The sequence below is a fragment of the Alligator mississippiensis genome, chromosome 4 (assembly GCF_030867095.1).
Source record: "Alligator mississippiensis isolate rAllMis1 chromosome 4, rAllMis1, whole genome shotgun sequence".
NCBI classification, from domain to species: Eukaryota; Metazoa; Chordata; order Crocodylia; family Alligatoridae; genus Alligator; species Alligator mississippiensis.
The window spans coordinates 167,848,908-167,876,252 of NC_081827.1; the positions used below are offsets into that span (position 1 = coordinate 167,848,908).

Below are 27,345 nucleotides of genomic sequence, written 5' to 3' on the forward strand. Positions count from 1 at the left end.
TGTTCCAACCTCATGTTCCCTACTGCACCAGGAACTAATATGAGGTAAAATCCCAGTGGAGAACACTAGTGTTGAGGTGATGGTGTTGCCATAATGGTCAAGGAGCTATGCGAGAGGCAAGGATTCTCATGGATCATATCTTCTACTGGACCAACTGTAGTGCAGACCAGTGAAAGTATGCAGCTTTCACAGGAGTTCATACACCGAGGTGCACCCTAGATGGCCCCATAATCTTCACCTCAGTTTTCTAACACATGTAAGCACCAGAAACCAGTCTGTCTCCACTAGGATTTCACCTTCCATTAGTAGTCATGAGTTAGTTAAACCTGAGGAAAGGACACCTCTTTTCCCTGGAGAGTACAGGACATAAACGTTTCATCCTATTGGCTTTGCCCTTTGTGCAGAACAGTGATCAGAAAAGGAAAATAAATATAAGTTGTGCCTTCCTTTCTTACTTACAGCGAATAAAGGAAGCCTGAAAAATTCTACACGCCCACACACAAATTCCTGAAGGACAGACTTTTTCCCTTCCCTTGCTTGATCCTGACTTATCAAATATTCAAATATTATCTTCCCCAAATCTATTGGTGAGTTAACTGGATGATGCACAGTGGGGTGAAGACTTCTCTCAGTACTTGACTACAGTTTGGGCCCATCCAGACAAGTGCACACATGCCTCTTGCAGTGTCTCAAAGCCCTTTGAGACGCTGAAAGAGGCATGTGCGGGAACAAAACAGTGTTCCCAGCACTGCAGATTTGCAGCGTGGGGGCACAATTAAACCCCTGGGGGTCAAAAAAATACCCCAGGAAAAAAAAGTGGGGCAGGGCACAGAGGGGAGCATGGGGGGACCCCTGCCAGTCTATCCCCCACCCACTCCTCAAACCCTCCCGGATCACTGCCCTGCCCGGCCCCATCCCCTGCCTGCTCCTGCAGCCCCCTCCCCCACTCCAGTGGCTACTCCACCTGGCCCCAGCACCCAAAAAAAAAAAGAAGCCCGCACTCACCAGCTGTAGCAGCAGCTGTCAGGGCCTCATGGCAGAGCCTCACCCCCAACGCAGCCCAAGCAGCCACAAACTGTCAGACAGTGTGGAACTATGTGGCTCCTGTTGGTGGGGCTGTGGCCCCTATGAGGGGGCTGTAGCCCTGTGGGGGGGGGGGCAGTCCATGAGCTATATGGGGGGGGGGGTCTGCACCCTGTGAAAGGCAGGGGAACCATCCCTCCTGAGCAGCCCCCCCCCAACCCGATCCACCCACACCTATCCACACATCCCACAGCCCACCACATCCCTCCACAGCCACCCACAGTTCAAAGCAGGCCACCACACTGGGAACATCTTCTCGGCAATAGCTGCCCAAATGGCCGGGCAGGAGCACACATGGCAGTAGTGCCGCATAAAGGCCAACTCTGCAGCTATAGCCCACTGGCAGCTGGCCCAGAGGGGCAGATGCCTCTAATGGCAGTGTAGTTCCCACCTGGGTCTGGCAGGCATGCAGCCTTGGGGCCACATGCTGTCACAAGTGGCAGCAAGTCACAGCCAGGCAGCAGCCCCCACTGCCAGACTGCTGCAGTGGGTAAAAGGTGCAGGAAACTCTTAGGGCTGCTTCAGCAGTCCAGCTGACACAAGGGATAGTGTCCCTAGGTACCAATTGGCTGGGGCCTAAAAGCTCCTGAGAACAAGTAGCCCTGATCTACTTGCTAGGGCAGCTTTTTGTACTGATGGGGCCAGAACAGGGCCATTTTTTACACTGCTGGGGCAGGCACAGGTACTGGCCCCAGGCTCTAGATCCTCTTGGCCACAGGAGGTAGGAGCCAGGCAAAGTTCTTTTGCCCCAAGTGCTGTAACTTGCACCACACCACAGGGCATGTCCAGGCATGTGTGCTGAGGCAAAAAGCCCTGGCTCAAATTTGCACTGCTTCTATTTGAGCTATGCACCCTTTGTGTCAAATCCTTAAAGACAGCATTTTTCCCAGGTGTTTTTGAGGGTATGGGTACATGCATATTTTGAGCCATTTCAAGTGCGTGTGCATGGGTGGGGGAGGAGGGGAGGATTCTTGCTTAGAACCATCCAGTAGCTGTTACATTCCCAACAGTTATGTGGGGACAAGCCAGAAATCATACAAATGTAGTATTAATGTTGAAATTGTTTTGCTACTTCATCCCAGATTAAAGTTGTAGGAGTTTTGCTACATTTTTCTAGAAGCATTAAACAGTTGCAGTGGGGACCCCAATCAGCAGCTCCCCTTCTGAAATGTTTCCAAATGCCTATATGGCAATAGCCTGTTGGCATCAGGCATTAACAGAGAATAAATGGTGGGATTTTCAAAAGAGTAGCAAGGTAACTCTGGTGTATAAGTCACAACAACTTACAAAAAGATTTGTGCTCGTAAACCACTTAGGTGTTTTTTTGAAAACTCAGTCAAGGAGTTGAATCACGGAAATAAAAGTTTCTTCACTTTTCTGTTTAGTGGTGTCACCAATACCATGAACATACCTAGTTCTCCAGTCATCTTCAGAGTCTTCCAAGGGAAATAACCCTTGAATTTCCAAAATAAAAGACAAGTAGAAAAACAACTCTTAAAAAAAATCCCAAAATCACCACTGCTCCATTCTCACTCTCCATCTTTATACCTTGCTGATGATGAGCATAATTCAAAAGACGTCAATCCATACCCACTACATTACAGGACACCTTCAAAAAAGGTATGTTCGACTTACCTCGAGACCTCTTCTCCAAGTATCCTTGCTTCAAAATGCTCTCCACTTCTTGAGTAGGTTTCTGTATGTTGTCCTCTGACCCTAGGGAAAATGGAGCAAAATCTCATGATGTTTTCCTACCTACAGGTAGCACACAATTGTGCAAAACCACAGACATGCAATGGACATCCAAACAATGAATGTAACCACCCCCACAGCTTATGCTCATATACAAAATTTCTACACACACAGGATATTCCAGCTTTTAGGGACCACAAAACCCTTTTCAAAACCTTAAGCCCCCCTAGAACAGACACCAGTCTTTATCTGCATAAAGCTGCTCTAAGAGTGCTTTAAATCTATGATTTAAATTACACATAGGTCAGAATTTATTGAGGTTATCAAGATTACAAACTATCTTCCTCCACTAGGGCTTTTTACTTCCACTGTGTGCAAGAGAGGCAGAAATCTAGGTGTGGACCATAGGAGAAACAGTACTATTTTAGATACTGATCTGAAGGGTACACTTGCTAGTAAAAAAGCAACAAAAAGCTGGCAGGAGTGGGGGGGAGGGAGGGAGAGTGGACAAGAATAGTAGCACAGGACTCTTCAGGTCCCTGAAGACACACAAGTTCTTTCTGACCTGGCAGTTCACTGCAGGATACTCTCATCCTTAACCACAGTAGTCCCCCCTCAGGCTTAAACATGCAGTCTGAGTTTCTTTGCTCAATTCTATCTCAAGCACTTTTAAGGCGTGTTCAGATGCATGCTTGCATGCTTGCATGCGTGTGCACGTGTGCACACACGCACACACGCGCGCACACACACGCACACACTAAGCCCCTCCGACAAGATACAACTCCTTGCCCTGACTGTCCCTGAAACACATCTTGCTTACACGAGAGCAGGTCATGCCAGGCACTACCAAGAGGATGTTATTGAAGTATTTTGGCCCTGGATCAGGTTATTCAGAGGCCGTGATGGATGTATGTGACTATACAGTCTGACTTCCTGCCCCAGAAAGCTTCACCCCACTGTTCTTGCATCAAGCCCAAAAAACTTGCAACTTGTAAGCTTTACTGAGAAGAGGCTCCATCCAACACATAATTGTGCCCTGAACTGCATGCCAAAGCTGGTAAGACTTTCCTCCAAAACCAGTTCAGTCAAGAATTCTATGGCTCTCAGACTGCCACTGAGAACGCCTTTCCCCTACCTCCCCCCGAGCCCTGGCAAGTCTCACGTCATAATAATTTGTACTGAAACACAATAAAAAATGACTAACTAAATGCTACTAATCATCTCCCCAGCGCCCAAGCTTGGCAGCCTTTTAAGTATGAATAACTTCCCAGAATCCCAGATCAGAAGGGTTTCTCTTGTTTTCTTAGCGTCTCTTTCTAACATCCAGCTCCCGGTCCAATCTATCCCTGCTGTCAGCTCCCTTGTTCGCAGACTATTTTCATTTTTGTGTTTTATAGTTTGCAAACTCTGGGGTTGCTATAAATCCTCAACAAATGGGTCTCGGGGTGAACGCCAGGCACAAGAGCAACTACACACACGAAGTTCAGTTTTGTAGAAACTTCTCTCCACACATGCACCCCTCTCTGAGCTCTTTATTAACTGGGAACTGGAGACTTCTGCTGGGGGCAAAGCTGTGGGTGAGTGTAAGGCAGTAACATGATGGTGGCTCTTGGGCAGGGTTTGAATTACGGGGGAGCTTGGGGGGGGGGGCTGATCCCCCCATAAGAGTTGAGAGCCCTCCCATAAGAGTTGAGAACTCCCTGCTGCAGGTTGGCCAGCCACCAGCCTTTCTAAGCAGCTCAGGAGGTGGCAGTTGCTTTTTCCAGCTGCCACCACTACAGACCCCGCCAAGAGCCAAATTATAATTTGAACCCTGCTCTTGGGTGAAATTTGCCCTTCTATGACGGACCTTTGCATCACTTACACCCTTGCTCAAAGGCTTGAGCAGCACTTTGGTCAGTGTAAATTCCACCCCTATTTACTTGAGGTGGGGCTGGGATGAGTGGGGCCTTTACTCTTGAAGCTGAACAGGGGCAAATTCAAAATTGCTTGCAGGGAATGTTTTTCCACATTTGCCTGTAAAACACACTGCCAGAAGAGACTGCCCAGGTCAAGCATAAAGCAGGATCAGGGTACAAGACTGGACATGCATATGGGTAAGACCCCTTGCTCCTCCCCCAGCACTGTAAGAGTAAATTTCAGGGAAAGAACAAGGAAAGGGCTATCAATCTTCGAGTTTCAGGGCACCTGTGGACCAGGGAACATTAGGGATGGGGAGGGAATTTTTCTTGATGGGGGGAGGTAAGCTTATAATTGCCTACTTCTTCCACAGCACTTAGTACCATCAGAAACAGGATGCTGGACTATATGGACCACTGGTTTGATCCAATATGGCAAATCCCATGTCCCTACATTTGACTTGGGGTTTTGCTGCAGGAGGCAATTACTGACATATGGGCCGATTTCACAGTGCTGATCAGGATCCGGAATTTCCCAAAAACATGGCATCTCACAGGTGCTATCAATCTGGCACACCTGCCCTCCTTTCAGCAGCACAGGTAACAGCATCTTTGTTATCTGGCTTTTGCTTTAGAGATGCTGAACATCTGACTTGTAAAAAGGCACATTAAGCATTTAAAAAAAAAAAAAAAAGAAAAAAAGAAAAATCCAGAATTCAGGCCCCTTTTGTTAATGCAAATCTAAATGTCATTTTATGGGACATTTATAATTATGAAAATGGGACAAGGCTGCCTGGTACACAGGGAGACCCCGCGAGTATGAATATTACATTAATGTGCCCAACACTAGCTCGCTGATCCCGCTGGCAGGAGCATAAAAAATGCTTGAGTGAAACTTTTATTTAGACGTTAAGATTCCAGGCCCCAGCGGGATGACAAAGGCAGCCCCAGCGAGATCCCATCAGCACGAGCACTCGAATTGAATTACCCAGGGGGGAAGGCAGGAGCTGCAAGCACTGCTTCGCTTATTTAATTTCATTTACTTTCAGTACATTATCAGCATGGGGCTTCCCTCTATCCCCCATCCCCAAGAAACAAGGCTGCAGGAGATATTTGCGTGCATGACATTGCTGCAGCTCAAGCCAAGTCACAGACCTATTCTCCCTCCTGCCCCTTCTCAGGCAAGTGGAATCTGCTCACTCTCTCTGTGTGCCATCAAGAAAGATTCTGGAGGTTTTGGGGGAAGTTATAAGTCTATTCAAGTACCACCAAAAGAAAGGGAATGGAGGAGCAAGGGAGGCAGCATGGGACAGGAGACCAAGTACTGGACTAGGAGCCAGCATCTCCCAAGTTCTCATTTGCAGGACTTTCCCTGGACTTGTTTCTCAGGGCTTTCCTACACATGGGCTAGGGACAGACTTTACACATAAACTGGTTTAAGTAATTAGAAACTGGTTTAAACCTGTAACAGAACAGACATTCAGTGCACATAAACCAGTTTGAAAATGGCTGAAACTGGTTTGAGATAAACCTGGTGGTATGTAGTATCAGACTTAACTGCTTTTATGGTTAAGTAAACTGATTTTACAGTTAAGTAAAACTGATTTTACTTAACTACTTTACGGTAAGGGTTGCCAGAATCTGGAATGGGTTTCCAAGGGAGGTGGTGCTCTCCCCTACCTTGGGGGTCTTTAAGAGGAGGCTAAACATGCACCTGGCTTGGGTCATCTGACCCCAGCACTCTTTCCTGCCCGGGGCAGGGCATTGGACGTAATGATCTACTAAGGTCCCTTCCAACCCAAACATCTATGAATCGGCTCAAACCGGTTTATGCAATGTCTGTCCCAGACCCCTTCCTGGTTTAACTTAAACCAGAGTCCCCCAGCATCCCAGATGCTTTGCAGCCCTGGGTGGGGCTCTCAGCTCCACAGCAGATCTGGCCCCACCCCTCTGCTTCCTGGCTGGAGCTCTGGCAGAGACTTGCAGGCACATCGGGGTCTGCCTGGCTTCCCCCTGCCCCACCCCCCACCACTCGCTGCTCAAGCAGGGATCCCTCCCTCCTCTCTCCCACAGCATGGACGTAGCCAGCATGTGGTATGTCAGCTAATGCCAAGAGGTGTCTGTGTAAAGCAGACAGGACAGTGTCTGCTTAAGGCTTTTTGGAGCTAATCAACAGCTACCTGGTAATGTCCCTCCATTCCTTCCTTGGAAAAAGTCATTTAAGAAAAGCTCGAACTAATGAGAGAAACTTTTGTTTTGCTGATGGGCTGATAAATGCTATGCAACTCCCTGCTGGCTCTGGTCAGAGAAGCGGGGGGTGGGGTGGGGGGGCACCAAGGACGGACCCCTCCCTAATCAGAGCATCCTGCGGGGGGCCTGGCCACACCCCCCCATGGAAGGGAAAGGAGGGCTGCTCTAGCAACGCCCCCCCCCCACCCCCGGGTTCTAGCCTGAGTCACTGCAGGCATGTGTCTGCATTTCCTCAGTCCAGAGGGGATGTCTGTACAGTTAGAAACTGGTTCAGCCTAGCCAGGTTAGACTAACCTGCCAAGACTGAATCGATTAGGCTTTTTGAATGTCTGTCCCCTAGCCATGGAGTTAATCTGCAACAGCTAGGGGATTAATTCCATGTGTGGACGGATACTAATAATAGCAATCACACAGAGTTAAACCAAAACAGCTAGTTTTCTTAAAATTCAAACTCTACCTTATTCCAGATCAACTTTCACATGCAGAAAACCCCTCAGTATTTCATTACTGTCTCCTTTCTTTCCATCTCTGTATCCAATTGTTGCCTCTTGCATTGCAGCCTCTCTGGGGCAGTGATGGTCTTTGTATTGTGGTTATACAGCACCTAGCACAATGGGGTCCTGGTCTGTGAGTAGAACTTCTGGTCACTACTGCAGTGCTTACAATAAAAAAAAACCTCTCTTTTTGTAAAAAAACAAACAAAAAACACTTACTCTCTGTGCCTCAGTTTTCCCACCAGAAAAATACAAATAAAATTATACTTGCCCTCAGTTTTAAACACGTATTATGTTTTCTTTGTACAAAATACACCTTTCAGCAGGCTGGAAGGGTGAGTCAGTTTGCACAGTGCTTTGGAAACCATTGTCCGCATTATGGAACACAAGGCAAACAATTCTTGTAACTCCTCTAATACAGCCCTCATAACACACACAGAGAACCTGAAAGATAAAATCTGTGGAAAGCTGTGTGACTGCAGAGGACATAGCCTTTCAGCACTCAAAGCCCTTCCTTGTGCAAGACAGAGGCTGCTAGGCAGCATATTTCCCCTTCCCACCGCTACCCAGACTCCTTTATGCTCAGAGCAACCCTGTGCAAGTCTGCAAACACAAGTTCCAGGTAGGATTCCATCTCTCAGCACCTCTGTGGCCAAGTGAGCCACACACATGGGCTGCCACAGGAGAGCCCTTCAGTTTGCATTCTGTTCCCAAGAAAATGGTTGATAGAGACACTAGAACCCACAGGAGACATGGCCTATTTAACCAGGTGCATTCTAGCTCAGTGAGAAAAGAAAATCAGGGACAAGAGTCAGCTGCTGACTCTGGGTCAGGAGCTAAGAAGCCATATGGTCTGGTCTGTGACAGTGCTATCATCGCTGATTGGGGCCTTCACAGAACAAACCAGGTGGCTTTTGCTGGCAGCAGATGGCCAAATTAACCTGAAAAGAAATTCACCAGTCTTTCTTTACTTTTCTTGATAAATGTTTTAACTGGAGTTCATTCTCATTCAGTAGGAAGCCAAGCCAAAACAGATGAGAGCCTAGTGTAGAACAAGTAGCCAAGAACACAGGGCAAGCCAAGGAAGTCTTTGGTTTCTACAGCCAGAAGGGTCTACTATGACCATCTAGTCTGACTCTCCTGCATACCACAAGTCATGGCGTCTCATCCAGCAATTCCTGCTCCCAAAGTCAGATGACTTATGGATGAACTAGAACTCATCCAATCTTTATTTATAATTTTAGTGATGAAGTTAGTCTATCCTTTGGTAATCAGGTTCAATCATTAATGATCACTTTTAAAAATATTTTGCCCTTAAATACATGTTTCTTAATTTTATCTGGGACAAATACACACCTGACATGCACACATACACAGTCTCTCTCTTGCACGCACACACATGCACGCATCCCATCACTATACCCCTGGCAACCCCAGTGACACAGTATGACATGTCTTTTGATATGTGTCCCAGTCCAGCTTTTACTACTCTTTAAAACCCACCCCAGAAGTAGGATTTGTTTTTTAGAGGGGAAGGAGAATTGATGACCACTTGTTAACCCTTCTCTTGCCTTGCTGGGACATTCTCCTACTTCTTGAATTTGTTTTATGTCTCAGAGTAGTTTTCTCCTTCCAGTATGCTGTGAAACATTGTGCTGTCCCATTGTATTTTCATGCTGAAGAGACTTCCAACCACTTTGGAAATAAAATTATTATGGTCATACCCAGTTTTGGGTTCCTCTGCAGACAGAACTCCAACTTATTTCAATGGGAATCCAGTTCAATGGGACAGCAGCCCAGGGAGAAAGCACATAAGCAAAACAAAGAAGCCAAGCAGCCACAACCCGCTTTGGTGTCAGTAGATGCTGAGTGCTCAGCGGCTACCAAAATCAGGTCCTACATTCTTAAGAAGAGTAAGAATCACCTCCCTCCTGTAGCATTTCAGTACTTGCAAGACATGTACAAGGGAGCAAATCAGTCAGACACAAACACACATAGTAACAGAAACCAGCTATTTCTCAGATGGTCTTCACTGCAACATGGAGAAAAAAGAACCCTCAACCATTATTTGCATCCCTAGGAGCTCCAGTGTGCTAGACACTGAACATATGCTCCCAGCTCAAGGACTTGACACCTCAGACAAGACTAACACTGGGAGGGAAGTATCAAAAAGGCAAGTGACTCATCCAAGCTCACATAGTAGGTCAACTGGGGAATAGAACTCAGGTTTCCTAAGTTCCAGTGTAGCGCTCTTCCCACTGGACCACATTGCTTCTCTTGGCAAAGTACCCCAGTATCCAGGCTGGAATTTGATGAGCATTTTACCTCCCCCAAGACCCTTGGAGGGCTTCCAAAATGCATTTTCAGCTCTCATTCCTTTGGTCTCAATGTAGCAGGTACTATTATCCACAGCAAGGGGTCACATTAGCTACAGCCCAGCAGTCTACATGCTGCCAAAATAACTGAGGTTTCAAAGGCCTGGACAGGGAGGAGTTCTGCTACTACTGAGCATTCACCACTCCAGTGCATTGAGGAGGTGCTCAGTATGGATTATACTCCTTTGGATTCTACTGGAAACAGTTTTCAAAAAAATAGGGTACGGTTTTCAAAAGCCCTACATGGTGGCCAAACTCTGTTTCCACGGAAGTCAAGGATTGTTTTATTGAAGTCAGAGCTCCATAACAGAAATTATTTCTCCCTTTATTTAAGCTGCTGCACCTCTCTCTCTCTCTCTTTCAAAACCAAAAGGATTGTGAAGGAAGCCTCCCTTACATTCCTAAGCCACAGCTTATGTGTGAGACAGCTGGCCCAAAAAGTCATTCTTGTATAGTCCGGTAGCAGGCATGGCTGGAGCTGGGACACAGGTACACAAGGGGATCTGTTTATGAAGCAGATGGAGAGCAAGAGTTCATGCAAACAGTGCTGGGCCTGATAGAAGTCAAAACTGCAGTTAGTCACACACACACACACACACACACACACACACACACACACACACACACACACACACACACACACACACACACACACACACACACACACACACACACACACACACACACACACACCCCCCTTTGCAACCTTGTGCACTTCCAAGCTCTCTTGTGTTTTCTTCTTGCCATGCTTCCATTTTTCTACCCAAACCTCTGCTTCATGCACCCTGTTCCTCTTCTCATCCAGGCCAGTCTCTCTTCCTTTTCTGTGGCCTCCTGTCCCTAGTTTTCTTTGTGTCATACTTGTCTCCCTGAGTTTCCCTGGAACTTCAGACTTAAATTTTCAGTGCCTTGAAAACTACTTGGAATCATTTATAAAAGGGGAATGAAATGAGCAACTACTTCAAAGAAAATGGGAAACTAAACAATTGTCAACATGGATCACCTGAAATAGATCTTGTGCCAGACTAATTTTATTGCATTTTTCAAGGAGGAAAATAAGAAAGTAGATGAAGAGAAAGCAGTGGACAGTGAAATGATTTACTGGAGCTTCAACTAGCCTCTTCATAAGCAGCTAGTAAGCAAAATTCAAAGTACAGGCATCTACCTTAGGAGAGTTACCTAGACTGAAAATTGGCTGACAACCAGAATGGTGCTAGAAATCAATGGCAACAAATCACCTGGAAGAAGTTAAGTGAAAGATCTTAGGGTTCAACCTGGGAAGCCATTCTCTTCAATCACAGACACCTGAAAAGCTACATGGCAACACAATTTGCAAATAAAAATACTTGCACAAAGCTTGCTCATATTCAGACATGGGTCAGGAAAAAAGGTCCTCCCAGGCATGCTGGACCTGAACTGTCTTTTGAAATGGCTAGCACTGGCCAATGCTGAAGACTAGAGCCAGGAGTAGGTAGTCTAAAGCAATGTCCATGCTCTTATAACAGCAGTTGGCATTAAGGACTAAACACAAGCCCTAATAATGAAGTCACCATAGGAAACAACAACCTCTTCCAAAACAAGAAAAAATGAACCAGAGAATACTGTCCTAGAAGAACTATGATGCCCCTTCAGCTATTTATTGGTGCCATACCGTTATTGGCATAATATTGATAACTATGACAGACAGATCTCTGGCTATGTCGCTAGCTAGTCTGTACAGGTTTTCTTCAGAGACGTTTGTGATTGTCCATGACTGATAGGCAAAAAAAGTCTCCACGACTAATAGGCAAAAAGGGCAGAATCAATATAATCAACCTTACTTTGATTTCAAACAGGACTGGGGAATGGAGGGGAACTGCAAACTTTATCAGTGTCCTTTTCTGCCTGGAAAATTTCACGGCAAGTTTGAAGTTAAACCAACTTTGCCAAAGGGAAAAAAAAATGGAATTCAAAGAGGAGGCAGAGCCTTTGGCCCAAAAGTTTCCATCCAAATCACTAAGTCTATAATTGCAAAATAAAAAACACTAAATCTCAATATCTATTTGCACAGCTCATTAGCTAAGGGCTCACACTCAGCAAAGAGGGAGGAAAAAACCTTCAGCACCAAGTACATTTGGGAAGTTGCTATGGAAACCAGCCTTTCACTAGGGCTTTGCAACTGCAACTTGCAAATTTCTGCTCAGATGCGTCTGTCTGTCTGTCCGTCCATCTGTCTAGGGAGTGAATGAGGACAATGACATTTCTTCTAAAAGTAGTCTTTTTTGGTTAATATATTACATAGATATTCCTTGCTCCCCTGTTACTTCTCTCCCCCAAACATAACATTATGTCAGCGACTCGACCTGCTGAGCTACTGGGACAACATGATTTACAATGTGAAAAGGGAAAACCTAAATCATCACGTAACGAAAACATTAAAGTTAATGCATCACAAGTGAGGAATTTATTACTATTAACTCCAATAAACAGTTATAAACCACCCGTCCTTTCCTGTCCACGCACAGGGACACATACGCAGGGACTTCATTAAGCTCAACTTTCTTTTCTTCTCCACTAGGCTAGTCATGTGTGTTCCAACCAGCCACCATTTATTGTTAACTGGACTGGCTCATTTTCCGGGGACTGAAGAAGGCTTAAAGGCCTCATCCATTTCGTTCCACGGGCGGCTCGGTGCAGACGGATGGAATAGGAAAGTTCACGAGACGTGCAGCTCGATGGGTTTATTTAAACGCTGCTGAAATATATGCTTGACAAAAGCCAACTCTCGCCCTGGCCCTGTAGGTCGTTACTCAAAAAGGCTGATGTGTAAGTAATAACATATGGGCAAGCTGTGCGGTTGCACCGGATACCAGCTCATCACCTCAGGGTGCAGATGACCAAATATTTGCTTCTCACTGATGTTACAACACTGCCTTGGAAGCCTGAGCTGGAAATCTGAGGCCTTATCGAATTTTTTTCCCCTTCTCCCTCCCCCTTCATCCAAAAAGGGCAGAGAACAACTTGCAGTTCCCTCCCACTAATCCTCCCATCCTAGTATATTTCCACAGGGCGTTCAGATGCTACTGGGATGAGAGCCATAGGAAAAACATGTAATAATAACAATTAGTTGTTACTAATTATGGATCAAATCCCAAGGTCTTTACACAGTTAAAAACCCTGACTGGCTTCAATAGATGCTTAGAACCTGGCTCATTCATCATATGTGCTCATGGGTTTGTTACTGTACTGTAGGGTGACTCACTATGAAGGCTGAACTGGGATTGGTTCCTGCTTAGCACACACACATGCACTCTGCACCCCCCCCCCGCCCCCAACACACACACATTATTATTTGTATTGCAAATACAACAATGGATTGGGACCCTGATTAAGGGCCAGGATCCCACCATGCTAGGCACTACATGCAGTCAATCAGTCACTGTCTGAGTCTAAAAGGCCCATCATGCTAGTATGGTTAAAAGTTTCCTGCTTCTAAGCCAAGAGGATTCAGGGGAGTTGTATGGCTAATAGTCATGTCTGACCACCTGCAACTCCCCAGCCCAAATGCTCTGGTACCCATTTCAAGCTGGGCAGACTGGGGGAAGCTTTCTGTACAAGTCCAGAGCAAAACTCAGATTCACCCTCTGTAACTAGAGCTAGACACCTTCACCACTTTGCCACAGTGCCCACATAATGAATATAGAGAACAAAAAGGTCCTTGCCCATAGCTTCTGTATCCCATACACCCTGCCCTGATTCTGGTTTTAGGATACTTTAGAACCATTTCTTCTCTCCATTCCACTGGCATAAACCAAGAGCACCTCAGCCCATGAGATAAGATATAAGCACATGATATGTAATCAATCTTATGCTTAAACTAGGAGAAATGAACTGAGCCACTAAGTGACCTACTACAAATGTTGTCTTCTCATCAATTTATGCCACTTTGTGAAAGGAAAGCACCAAAGGACACCCATCCAGGGAGCAGCTAAGCAGCATTTACTTGTTCTGTCTGGAGTGCTGGTCTCTCCAGCTTCATGCAATGCCCACTAGTGGACCTAACAGGAACGAACAAGAATATGGGTTTTGTAATATATTCAGAAGAAAACTAATTCTGGGCTCAACTTAAGTTCCTTATGGGAACAGATTCTGTAGTGAGTGACTTTCCAAAGAAAATGCCTGTCCTCTCCAGATTCACCTGCAGGACAATGGAACTGCAGGGACAATGGTTCCAAAGACTTCCAACAACGATGCAGAAAGTTATTACCAATCTGAAATTTGTGGACTTGGGGCCAGCTCTAGAGCTCATCTAAGCTGCCTGCCCAACGAAAGTGTCCTGCTTGCAGGAGAATCTACTGTGACCTTGGATTCGTGTGGCAATCATCATGTGATTGTCAATATTTAGGATCCTTTTCCAGTTTCACCATCTCATGTTTTGCCTGGTGTTATTCACACCCGGGCTCACTCGCACATCCCCCACCCCTAAGCATTGCACTGACTGCAGGGAGAGTGAAGAGTTTGGAAGGTGGCAGAAAAATGTCAGGGAATGAAAATGCTAGATAGAAAGAGAAGCAGCAGCAGTAACAACACACACTCTTGAAAGATACTGTAATAACCAAGGCCATTCAAAACCTTGCTTGGAGTTGCAAATTGTATCCGTTTTTGAGGGTCCAGATTCACCATGGCTCCCCACTGCCTGCTGTTTTCACAGACCATGGCATCATGTGCCAGAACACTCAACCTGAGCTCCTCACAACCTGCTAAGGAAGATCAGGGGCCACACGTCAGTGCAGAAAAATTCCCCATGGGGCTGACAGAATTTTAATTTACAGGGTCTCTGCCAGGCTACGTAAGACCAGACACCTGTTGGCTAAAGCCTATCTCATGGCTTAGCCCTTTATTTCTATAAAAATTCTGTAGCACATAATCGTCTACCTTGACACAAACGATTCCTATAGATCATTGTGGAAAATCAAGAGGATTTAAGGAGAGAGGAGGGTAGGAAAAAGTAAAACAAACGACATGCAATTTTTCAAGCGGAAACAATGGCAATATGAAGATATATAGGTGTCAGCCATACTGTAGGAGGCAGAAGGCTATGCTCTTTTACCTCTTACAGTGTCACTCTCATGACCTCTACCATTTGAAATGCTTTGATTCCAACTTGCCCAAGGGATCTCTGAGCACCAGGGAAGAGATGAAGGATGCCCGCGCCTGACCTCACCTCTACATTGTCTAACAACTGACAGCATAAATCAGCTTTTCCCCTCCGCAGACCCGAGTGTCAAGAACCCATGTGAGAAGGCTGGAAATATTAAATGATTTCCCCAAGGGTTTTCATTGTTAGTCGGTTTCTCTCCTGTAACTGTAGAGCTGTGTTTCACATGAAGAATAACTCTCCCCTGAGACCTCAATTTGTGTATAAAATGAACTATAGAAAAAAGTCAAGCCACCAGCTTCCACCTTTGGAGGAGGTTATGGGGGAGGAACAGAGCAAAACCCAAACAATTAGTGGAGGCTGGACTTGTTCTATTCAGCGCTTCTGTGCTGCAGGTCTCTTTTCCCAGCTGCACTTTTTAGCAGAAGACCACTAAATTGAAGGCTTGACAGTAACTCCCTCTAAACATTCTTTTTTCCTACCAGGCTAGGAAGTGGCAATAGAATGCAAAGTACTGTAAGAGATCCAACAGCTTCTTGTTAAGCAAACGGTGCCACCTGTAATAAGCCTGCAGGTTGGAACAGGAGTTGTAGGAAGGATGATTTGGAGGGTGACAACAATAAGCTTGGGGAGATCACAATAGCTCTGAGAATACCATGGAGACCCAAATACAGTGCGCTTAAATAACTACCCAGTAGCTACAGTCCTTTTATTATTGCACAGAGTCTTAACCAGAAATGTCAGTGCCTTTCAGGTGCTCTCTTGTTCTTTCTATGCGAAACATGGCCTAGAGAGAATGTGTTTAAGGAGTCAGGAGGCCACTGAAGGTCTGATCCTGTCCCTGGCACTTGCTTGCTGTGAGGTTTGAAAGTAAATCATTCAATCTCTTTGGGAAGAACCAGACTGCAGACCCTGCTCACACAAGGGGTTCTTCTGGGTTTGATTCTGATCTTGTTTACTCCAGCACAAATCAGGAGCAAGTCAGTGGAATTTATACCACCAAGAGATCAGCAACGCTACTGAATAAGAGAAGCAGGGTTTGTTCTTGGCTATAAGATGGGCAAGAAAACCCATCTTGTGTAAGACAGTACAAGCAGCTCAGAGTTGTAATTTATACTGATTTGTCTTTATCTAGAATAGCGGTGCACAGATGTCTTGCACAGGGCTGGTCCATGGACCGGATCAGGCCCTCTGCTGATCCCTTGTACCACGATCAGGGCCCTGTATTGCCTCTACCCAGCCCCACGTGCCAGAATCAGGGCGCCACACCACCTCCACCCAGCTCATCATGCTGGGATCAGGCCCCACGCCACGCTGTGAGCCCAATCTAGTGTACACAGACTCACTACCCAGCCCGTGGGGCTCTATTCAGGTCCAGAAATTTGGCAGCAAGAGAGTAGGGCCACTGCTCCCCCACCAACACATTTTGGACCTATGGGGAGCTCTGTGGGCCAAGTGACCCAGCAATGAAGGCCAGATCTGGCCTGTGGGCCTTGGGTTATGCAGCCCTGGTGTAAAGCAGTAGTCTTCAAACTTTTTAAGTCATGAAACCTTTTCATAACAACATTTCTGCTGCAAAACTTCTATCCCTATCCTAAAGGCCAACTTAGAGCCAGGCAACCTGGCCCAGCAATGGCAGTGCACTGCCTCCTAGCCTGTTCTGCCATTACTCCCAATCTTTTTGCAGAACCCCTGATGACCTATTATGGAACATCAGGGTTCTACAGAACAGTTTGAAAGCCACTGATCTAGTGCTATGGGTTCTCACAGCCCAATTCAACAACTGGCAAAGTGATCTGTACAACCTCTAGAACCAGAAGAAAAGCAGCCAGAACCAAAAGCAGCGTAGCACTAAGTTGGTACTAAGCAGACCTAGGCAAAAAAGTTACCTGAACTAGTTCTGTGGGCATTAACTTAACTGGAAGTAGTATGTCCTCACTAGGAAGCCACTGTGCCCAGGCTAATTAGTCTACCTCTCAGCAGAGATTATTATCCCACTTGCAGCTCCACCCTAGGGCAGCAATTCTCTCTCTTGTTTAGGGGTAGCACACCCATGGCAATGCAATATCTCAGCCTTACACAGCATGGAGCTGAAGGGTTATTTGGGGAAGGACAGGAGGTTAGCAGATCCTCCTTTTATTTGACTTCAGCAGAAAACCACTGATCTAGCGGCCAGAAGTAGATCCTGGGATAATGAGAGAATCTCACAATTCCCTTTGAGATCAACAGGAACTCTGGCCACTTGCAATGGATGTATTGAATGGTCCTGCATGCCAGTATACTAGAGAGAGTTGCAGGGGAAGCTGTTTGATCATACATGTTCACAAATTTGGCAGCTGAAACAAAGTGGGGCACCACAATGGCCAGCCTCATTGGGGTGAGGCGTAAACCCCAACTACTTGGGAAATGCTGCTTTAGTGGACTATTGTATCTCTTGCATCATCTCAGTCTTTAAGTTATGCCCATCTCTTTTCAATGTCCTATTGAGCCATGCATATTTGCTACTTCCACCTAAATTCTGGCTAATATACTTCTGTCACTGCCATCCCAAGTCAATCTAGCCTGAAGCACTGACATTTTTACAAATATCCTAGACACTTTCCACTCAGGCAAGACAGTCTCCCCTTCCCTAGGAAGCTTGCAGTTTACAGGCAAACAGGGACAGAGGACAGAAATGATATGCATGGGGGAATTGGTCATGGATGGTGTGGGGACTTTTACTGAACAGCTCAGGAAGGTCACATAGAGGCTTAAATGGAAGAGGATGCAGAAATGATCATATAAGAATCTACCAGACTCTTTGGGAGCTGGACCAGTTTACTGCAGACAGCATTCAGCTGCCTGTGTTTCAGCGAGCCCATCTGTAAAATGGGGAGCCCAACCCCACCCCTGCAGGGTGCTGTAGGGGTTAATTAGAGGATGCTTGTACAGGGCTGTGCAAATGCAAAACCCCATAGAAGCACTAAGTGGAATCATTATTTCATCATTCAAGCCCAGCATCATTCTTTAAAAACAAATTTTGAAGGTAATTAGGCCTAATTGCTTTTACAGTTTAGCTACTGTGTTATTTCATTTAAAAAGCAGGTCAAGTCACCTTCATGGCAGGTTCTTCGTAAGAAACTTCACTGTGAGAAGGCAGCCTTGCGTTCGCCCCATGGAACTGTGAGACTATAGTTAAAAAGCCTCTCCGTGGGACTGCCTGGCAACACACGACAGCAGCGTACAAAACCAAATGGGTGCAAACCCCTTAAAGCCGGTTTGAAAATGGATTTAATCAATTTCCATTAGGAACTGAATTACCCAGTCTGGTGCCAACTGTTATAGACACACCCTGAGTTCCATGTTCAGCCCTTCATTCTCCTGGCTAGCAACTGTGATATCTGAAAGCAGCAATTTTCAACCAGGGCTACAACACCCTGGGTTGCGGTGAGTTCTTCTTAAGAATGATGTACAGCATTAGGTTTGCCAACACCCACACATGGTTCACAAAATAAACCCAGAGATTTGAAATAGGAATCCATACTGTCAAAAGCACTTTGACCTATTGTGGTCTTTCTGAGTTTGCAAAAGAAGAGTTTTTGCAAAAGAAGAATTACTTGTTTTTTCTGTAGTCAAGAAATGAGTGAAAGCTAAGAGCTAGCAGTTTGAGGGGTGCCTTGAGCCTACTGAGGGGCATTTTAGCCTAAAAATGTTGAGAAACATTGGCCTAAAGATCTAGAAACAAAATCCTGATCTCAAATCAAGGGCTGTTATTCTTGAAATTCTAACACTAACAAAGGCTCTAGCACAGGCTTATGCAACTAATAAAAGGAAGATGTCCTTCCCATATTTATTAAACTACTTTATTTTAACAAGGGGAAGTACAGCGTTTCTCCTGTTTCTCTTTTATCCAGGCCCAGTTTTATTTTTTCCCTTTATATTGATAAATTGTTAAAAAAGTAAAATCAACAGGTCATAAAGTAATAAAAGCCATGTTCTCTAGTAAATCTTCCCCGTAGGCTCAATTTTCCTCTCATTTTACACTGGTGGAATGCTGCTAGCTCCCATGGAGTCACTGTTGATTTACGTGGTATATGTTAGATTAGAAATAAAGATCTTAGATATCAACAGAACATGAGATGTTAATCTAGAGACAGTCAGCCTGGTACTTCTATTAGCATAAACCAAGAATAGCTCCACTAAAGTTAGGACTGGTTCTCACAGAAATTGCACCCTTTAATCTATATTATAGTGGTACAATTAAAGCAGCACAGCCTCCCTAACAGTACTGTGTACAAATACAGTTTATTGCTCTTCCAGAATGAGAAAAGGCTAGCTAAGAAAACTACACTGTCTAACTGCATCCAGACTAGGAACTGAATCAGTCCAACTATAAAAGGAAAAAAACAAAAATCATTCCCCTAGCTGAAATAATCATGTTAGTACGAAACCACTGGGCGAATCAAACTTTAACAGAGCAAGCTTTAGCAGAGCAGTCTGCTCCACAGCCCAATGGCAGTTAGGGAAAAGGCATATTAAAAGTGTTCAGTGCTGGTAGTAGTGGTGGTATAGCTGTTCATTGGATGAAACTGAGATGGGGTGCTCAACCCTCAGCCCATGGCACTGTCATCTGGCCCCTGGGTCTCTGCATGGATCTGAAAATTTGCGGGGGGGAAGCGGTGGCAATTAACATGGCCACTACTTCCCCTATCACCAAATTTCCAAACCCCATGTGGCTGAATCACAACCGGGCCCTGGCCAAACTGTGTGCCAGATTGAGCTGATGGACCAGATCTAGAGTGCGGACCAACCTGGCACTACTCAGCCAGCCTGTGGGGCAAAAAGGTGGGGCACCACTGAAATGGGAGCAGTGGAACTGGAGTGCTCCAAGGCATGATCGTACTCCCTCTCCCCCATAACAGGATAATATCAAGAAACCTCTAATACTGAGGAATCCTGACAAGTGCTTCCAGATGGATACCCTGTATTTTCAAGTAAAAAACATTTGAAAACTTGGAGGAAGCTTTGGAAGCCACATGTAGTCTGTATGTACCTGCAGCAGCGAAGCCTAAAAGAGCACCCTGCTGCAGAACAAAACCAAAGAATCCATTTCTAAGGCTTCGCTTTATTTCACTGCTCCTCATGCAACTCAGAACCAAAGTACAGCAAGGGTGGCATGAATGTCTGGAGTTCATTAGTAGATCCCACTTTGTACTGGCCTGGGATGTTTCCTTTTAAAGCTTTAGGTTCCCACAGCTGGGAGCTCAGGTGATGAAAGAAATGTTCTGGGTGGTTTCTGTCCCAGCAGAAAAGTAAGAACTGGGATTCAGAAACTGTAGCAAATATCCAGGGCAGACTGATTTAAATCAAAGTGATTTAATTCACTGACCTAAAAAACAATTTGAATCACCAAGCAAGACATCCTGATTTAAACAATCAATTTGAATCTTGTTTTGCAATTGTACTTTCTATTTACTGACAGAGAAAGGCTGATTCTAACTGGGTGGTAACCAATATATATATTGATAAGAATAGTCTTTACACTAAATTTGGCACTTCTTTTTACTAACCAGGAGGATGCAGTGCATCTGTACACATTTATTTAAGCCATTGTATAGTTTTTATGTGTGTATTTGGATTCGTGGTTTTTACACAATTACATTAGAAGACAGTAAATGATATAGCTTTAATGAGGCGACGATTACTTTTTACTCACGATTTGTGTCAAGCACTATCTGAATGGAAATTGGAATCCATTAAAACGGCACAAAAACCAACATTTAAAATTTTATTAGTTAAATAAAATGACCTTGTACTGGATATAGAAGGGGAGGAAAGGATTTTTTTCCCCTAAATATTTGTGCATTTAAAAATGATTTATTAAACAAAGGAAGTATTATGTGTAGTGAGGGGATTAAACTGTTTGCTTAGGTTAGCCTGTCCTTCAGGATTTTAAACTAGTAGATCTTATCCTCTTGCACCTAATTTTTATTCAGAAATTGGAAGGGGAAAATCAGCTTTTCTGTTTTTTGTCTTTTGTTTTCTTTTTTTAAACTCTCAATCACTCTCTCAACTTTGAATGAAATATTACCTGGACCAAAGAAGCTGAAGAAACCAAAATGAAAGAAACATCCTCTCTGCATTTGCAGAAGAGGACAAGATGATTAAAAGCCAGTTTAGCACTTGCACAAATTCTCTTCTTACATACTTAGTCAGTGACTTCCACCAGTTAAATGATCTTTATTTCTTAAAACTTCAGCAACAAACTTAAACCTTTTCATTTTATTTATGCATTTGTTTATATTATCTGAATAGCTCAAAACAAGTTTAGGCCTTAATCCAAACTTGCCCACATTTTAAATAGGTTTACTATTAAAAAAGAAAAATAAATTGAAATAAACCCCCACTTAATTGAAATAAAATTCCTTTTGCTTTTATCATAGGCTTTTATCCAACTACAACAGCCCTGAGAATGTCAGATCATGTCACTGGCAAAAGATGCATCTTGAATCCTCATATAGAAAGCATGCTAGGGCAAGCAACAGAAGCCTGCCATTGTAGAGTGATCCTGAACACAGTACAGCAAGCCAGAAGGAAAAGGATGGATCCCAAGAAACTGAGGGGCACCGTGACAGGTGCTGATAGCTAGTATTCAACAGCCTGTACTTATGGAGAGAAAAAGGCACCAGAAAGACAGGATGGTCAGTTTAAATGAAAGAAGGGTTAAAGAAGGATGGAAAAGAACTCATCATCAATCTCTGTATTATCCCAGACTGCCTTGGCTGGTGCCAAAAGGGCTTATTGCATTAGGCTGGTACCTCTGCAATATGCTGCCTTCAGTGCTGAGACATGGATATCTGGCAATTGCACTAGCAATGGATCCTACCTCACACTTTGCCCACAGCCTATTTTACCAGTAGCATTATCCTCATTACTATTCTGCCCTCCCCAACCAGTTAGCTTCTTTCAATTTAAGGCTCCTTCACCATTCATGCTCCCCAATTCCTTCTGGGGCTTGGCACATGGAACCAGTGATGAATCAAGCAAATGCGGTGTTTCTGAGCTCCCCCAAACTTTTGTCTCTACCTTTTCTCTGAAGAGCCCTGGATCATGCTCTGGCACAAAGCCATGTTGGAGCTGGGAAATCAGGAAGTCTCCCTGTAATCTGGGGCCTGCTCCAGGGGACGAAGAGCACTGTGTGTGTTGTGAGAAGAGGTTCCTCAAAGCCCAGTGTCAGCTGATGCATGGCAATTAGATTAAAGTATCTTCCATTAGCAAAGAGTGAGAGTTTGCTAAGTGTGGTTATCTGTTAGCCCAGAGTCATAACAAACCTTACAGATAAATGAAGTGCCAGCTACTCCCTTTAAAAAAATGCTGCTGCTTCCTTTTGGAATTATTGAGGCTCAGAATCCATCCCCCAATTGTCTGAGGAATGGCTGGAATTTGGGGTCTTTCTATCTCTTTCCTGGATTCTTTAAAATCAATTCCTGGAAAATTGGAGTATTTAAACTTTTTTTTTAACTTTTATTTTTAAATGTGGAATGCCAATGCCAAGATTTCTCCAGAAAGCGACAGGAATGGAACAAGCTAACAGGTGTATTTTACTACAACTGTAATGCCTATTATGGATGGAATTGTCAAAAGTATTCATTTCTATTGGGTGCTAGAAAATGATTTCCCTTAATTAGCCTTGGAAATGCCAGTTTGCACCTTCCTGGCACTGCACTAGCATTCTTCACTCTCACAATCTGCGATTCAGTGGAATTGCCTCACATTTTACATAAGGCAATGGAGGAACAGTGAAAAAAAGAGTGGGGGGCTGAAGAAGCTCTCTGACACGTAGGACATGATCCCTGTTCCTGTGATAAATTCATTAGACCAAGTCTGCCTCTCCTTCCAGGAACAAACTCAAATTTGTGTACAGCTTCACTGACCAAAGTTCAGCTCAGCAACAGCCTAAGCTGTCCCAAGTTTCATAGTAGGTAGGGTTGGAAGGGACCTGAGCAGATCATCGAGTCCGACCCTCTACCACGGGCAGAAAGAACGCTGGAGTCAAATGATCCCGGCTAGGTGATTATCTAGCCTCCTTTTGAAGACCTCCAGGGTAGAAGCGAGCACCACTTCCCTTGGAAGTTGGTTCCAGATCCTAGCTGCCCTGACTGTGAAGTACTGCCTCCTGATGTCTAGCCTGAATCTACTCTCAGTCAATTTATGGCCGTTACTCCTTGTTACTCCCAGTAGTGCTTGGGGGAACAGGGACTCTCCTATTGCCTGCTGGTCCCCCTTTGGCCAGCTTGTAGACAGCCACCAAATCCCCTCTCAGCCTTCTCTTGTGGAAGCTGAACAGGTTCAGGTCCTGTAGCCTCTGCTCATAGGGCCTGCCCTGCTGACCCCTGATCATGCGAGTGGCCCTCCTCTGGACCCTCTCCATGCTGTCCACATCCCTCCTGAAGTGTGGCGCCCAGAACTGGACACTACTCCAACTGCAGCCTGACCAATGTCATATAGAGTGGGAGGATCACCTCCTTGGACCTGCTCATGATGCATCTATGGATGCATGACAAGGTCCTCACATTGGAGGCCCATGTTCATCTTGGAATCAATAATGACTCCAAGATCCTTTTCTGCCTCTGTGCTGACAAGAAAGGAGTTCCCCAGCCTGTAGGTCTGCTGCTGGACATTAGGAAGAACTTCTTCACAGTTAGAGTGGCCAAGGTCTGGAACGGGCTCCCAAGGGAGGTGGTGCTCTCCCTTACCCTGGGGGTCTTCAAGAGGAGGTTGGATATGCATCTAGCTGGGGTCATCTAGACTCAGCACTCTTTCCTGCCTATGCAGGGGGTCGGACTCGATGATCTATTGAGGTCCCTTCCGACCCTAACATCTATGAATCTACGCTGGTTCTTCCTCCCCAGGTGCAACACTTTGCACTTGTCACTACTGAATCCCATCCTGTTCTCATCTGCCCACCCCTGTAACCTGTCCAGATCTAGTTGCAGCCTGTCCCTCTCCTCTAGCGTGCCCACTTCTCCCCACATCTTAGTGTCGTCTGCAAATTTGAACAAGGTGCTTTTCACCCCCTCGTCCAAGTCGCTGATGAAGATGTTGAACAGTCCAGGCCCAAGGACCGAGCTCTGGGTCACCCCACTGCCCACATCCCTCCAGGTTGAAAATGAACTGTCCATCACCACTCTCTGGGTGCGGCCCTCCAGCCAATTTGCGACCCATTGGACCGTGTAGGCACTGACACCACAGTCGCCTAATTTTTTAATGAGAATGGGGTGAGAGACCGTGTCGAAGGCCTTCCTAAAGTCTGGAAAAACTACGTCCACCGCGACACCTGTATCCAAGGATTTTGTAACCTGGTCGTAGAAGGCCACCAGGTTGGTCTGACAGGACCTGCCTCTAATGAACCCATGGCAAACTTTTTTTTTTTTTTTTAACTTGTGACACTAGATCCACAAAGTGAAAGGGAAGCTCACAGCAGGGCTCCAGTGAGGGCTGCAGATCCGGGAAGGGACACTTACTACCGTCTGGCACAGAGAAACTAGAACACAGTCAGTCCTCCTTTCTCCAAGCTCTATTGGGCCTACAAGTCCAGGCTCAGAGGATTTTATATTCTGAACTGAGTAAAAACAATTAGAATTGGTAAGAGACCTAAACAGGTGCAAGGAAAGGAAAGGCTACTCTTGGGTGTGTACGTTCATGCAAAGAGAGCAGGTGGCAACCAGATTATCTCAGGAACTGTTCTTCATACACTAAATCCCTTGCATAATCAAGAGCTGAACCAGGCCAGTATTCAGTTTTACATTGTCCTTTACATCTCTGTTAAATTTTGCACAAACAGAGTATAAGTTTTAATTTAAAAGAAAGCTTCTTAGCACTTACAGTCCCAGAGAAAGCCTCTCAAATAAGACCTCAATGTAACTCTGTTACCAAGTCTGGTTTCACAGAAGCATGACACATCCCCTTAATCAGCAGTACAGGACAGTTGACTCTGAAGCCTAACATCAAAAAGTATCTGGGTCCAAGTATCTATTGTCACTTATTTTGTGTCATTCTTTACATTGGCCCAGATAACTACTATAGTATGTAACACAGAGTCAGCCAAGTCAAAACTGCAAACTGTTTTCTTGCAGAAGGTTCCAGCCATTTTGGCACAGAGGGTAGAGTTTGAAGAAGACACTGCAGCCAGCTGGGTCCCTCCTGTATGTCCTCAGCCATAAGGTCTTCACTGCCCTGAATGTCAAGGAGGAAAGCAGCAATAAGACTTGGCCACCACTTTTACTCGTTCCACAGAAGAACATCATTTGTCACCATAGAGCAGGGGAGGGTGGAAAGGGGGTTTTATCAAGAAAGTGTCAGTCTGTCCACACGACCCAGAGAACAAATGTGTGTTTTATCGCCAGCTGAACAAAAGCAGACTAACACCTGTAGCAGGCGTGTGCCCAGTCAGCTCTCACCCTCCTTGCCCAGCTTCTTTCAGGAGGGGGAAGTCACGATGATGGATTCAGCCATCTTAATTAATGTAAACAAACAAAAGAGGAACATCAAATAATGCCCTTGACAGCCTGAAAATGGAGCTGGGACTGCAGAGAACGCTTTATAAAGAAGAGAGCTTTTGATGTGCAGGCCGTAGGATCAAGATTTGTAAACAGCAGCAGCTCTGTATCGCAGCTTATCCAAATATTTTCATTTCCTATCACAGGCCAAGAGCCAGGGGTTGATGGTTTTGTACTCTTCAACTTTCAGCTTTCACCCCCTATCTCCCAAGCAGGCAAGGGGTTGGGGGTAGGGCGATGGTCGGTCACCAGCTACCCCCCACATGAGCACCACGAAATTGCATCATGTTCAGCAGCTTCAATGCCATCAAGGAACACACCCACTTCCATATCCCAGTAATACTAGTTGCATGTCTCCTCTAGACAAGAGTTCCTCTTTGCAGGCTCCTTGTTAGCTGTGATGCAGTAAAACCCAGCCCCTCTATTTATCCATTCCTGCTCAGAAATCCTGCCTGCATAGCCCAATTTTAGGTTCTCTTAGAAATCATAGAAAATCATAGAAAACTAGGGTTGGAAGGGACCTCAGGAGGTCATCTAGTCCAACTCCCTGCTCAAAGCAGGACCATCACTAACTAGATCATCCTGGCCAAAGCTTTGTCTAGCCAGGTCTTAAAAACCTCCAAGGATGGATATTCCACTACCCCTCTGGGTAACCTGTTCCAGTGCTTTACTACCCACCTAGTAAGAAAATTATTCCTAATATGTAACCTAACCTAAACTTCCCTGGCTGCAACTTGAGACTGTTGATCCTTGTCAACATGCTATGCTCTTGTATGCTGTGTCCAAATACTGCCTGCCCCCTTCCCTCCTCCCCCAGAACCACAGGTAGCCATGTCCACTAGTAGGGCTCTCAGAGGTCTATGTTACTGCACCACTTACGCAAGTGCCACCTGACTGCCAGCTCACCTCTCTTTACCCAGGGAAACCTGCAGGTAAGAATGGGCTTGCTTCCACATGCAGAATAAAACCAAAAAATACTCTCAAACGCTACAGTAGTGTTGTTTGCATAAGGCAGTTAAGAGGAATTAACACATGCATCATAACATACTTTCTACAAAGAGAGAAACAGCTCCCTGGGCTAGTAAAGAATATATCAGGTTTTCTAAAAAATTGGGGTCCAAGCAAGCAAGATACCACAATTTTGGGGGAGCGGAAGCAAGTGTTAATTGCATACAACGCAATCATCATGGTACAGGAAAATCCTTCATTGTTTTTTTGATCCACACTGGAGGCAAGAGGAAGGTTTATGCTATAAATATCCTGTGAATTCCCATCCTGACATTAGGGTTGCATTTCAGGTCTTTAAAAACACATAGAAATAAAATCAAGTGCTTCCATTGGCTTCTCTGGCATATTTACGGGCATACAGAAAGGCTTTCAGACAGAAATCTGACTTTGACTTATAAAGGGCCTGGCAAAGGTCAGCATATGGACAGACAAAGGTGAAGTGCCTCTCACTGGCAAGTACTGGGTGGGAGGACACTGACTACAGGCAGATGCTACAAACTGCCTTAAAACTGGCGGCTCCCCTGAACTGGGGCAGCGGCTCACTCCATGCAGTTGATATATTGTGGACAAGGTGGAGCTATAAAGGATGCCTGCCTGTGTTCTGTGAACAAGCCAGTTTGATGAAGGAGAGGCCTGTGCAGGGAAGGTGCAGTTCCCCAGGTTTGCCACAGGGAAGCAGTACAAGCTCAGGAGTTAAGATTACAAGAGCAGAAGCCCCACCTCTCCTCCCTCCTCCTGCTCCTAACTTTAGGCCCTATCCTGCCTTCCCAAACAGTGGGTAAAATGAGCAGCAGAATGAGGAAAGTCATCTTCCCACCATTCCCCTCCCAAGCATAGAAGGGGATATCCATGCACCGTCTCTCTCACACA

At 45.3% G+C, this 27,345-nt stretch overlaps 1 protein-coding gene across 3 annotated transcripts in view; it reads right to left on the bottom strand.

The window, feature by feature from the left end:
- The window catches only part of SKAP1 (src kinase associated phosphoprotein 1), a 253,786-nt gene that overhangs the window by 71,120 nt on the left and 155,321 nt on the right, over positions 1–27,345 (bottom strand). For all 3 annotated transcript variants that reach the window (XM_019482590.2, XM_014603650.3, XM_059727033.1), the window contains one exon: positions 2,719–2,799. In XM_019482590.2, the coding sequence (XP_019338135.1) occupies positions 2,719–2,799 (81 nt within the window). The remainder of the gene's footprint in view (positions 1–2,718; positions 2,800–27,345) is intronic.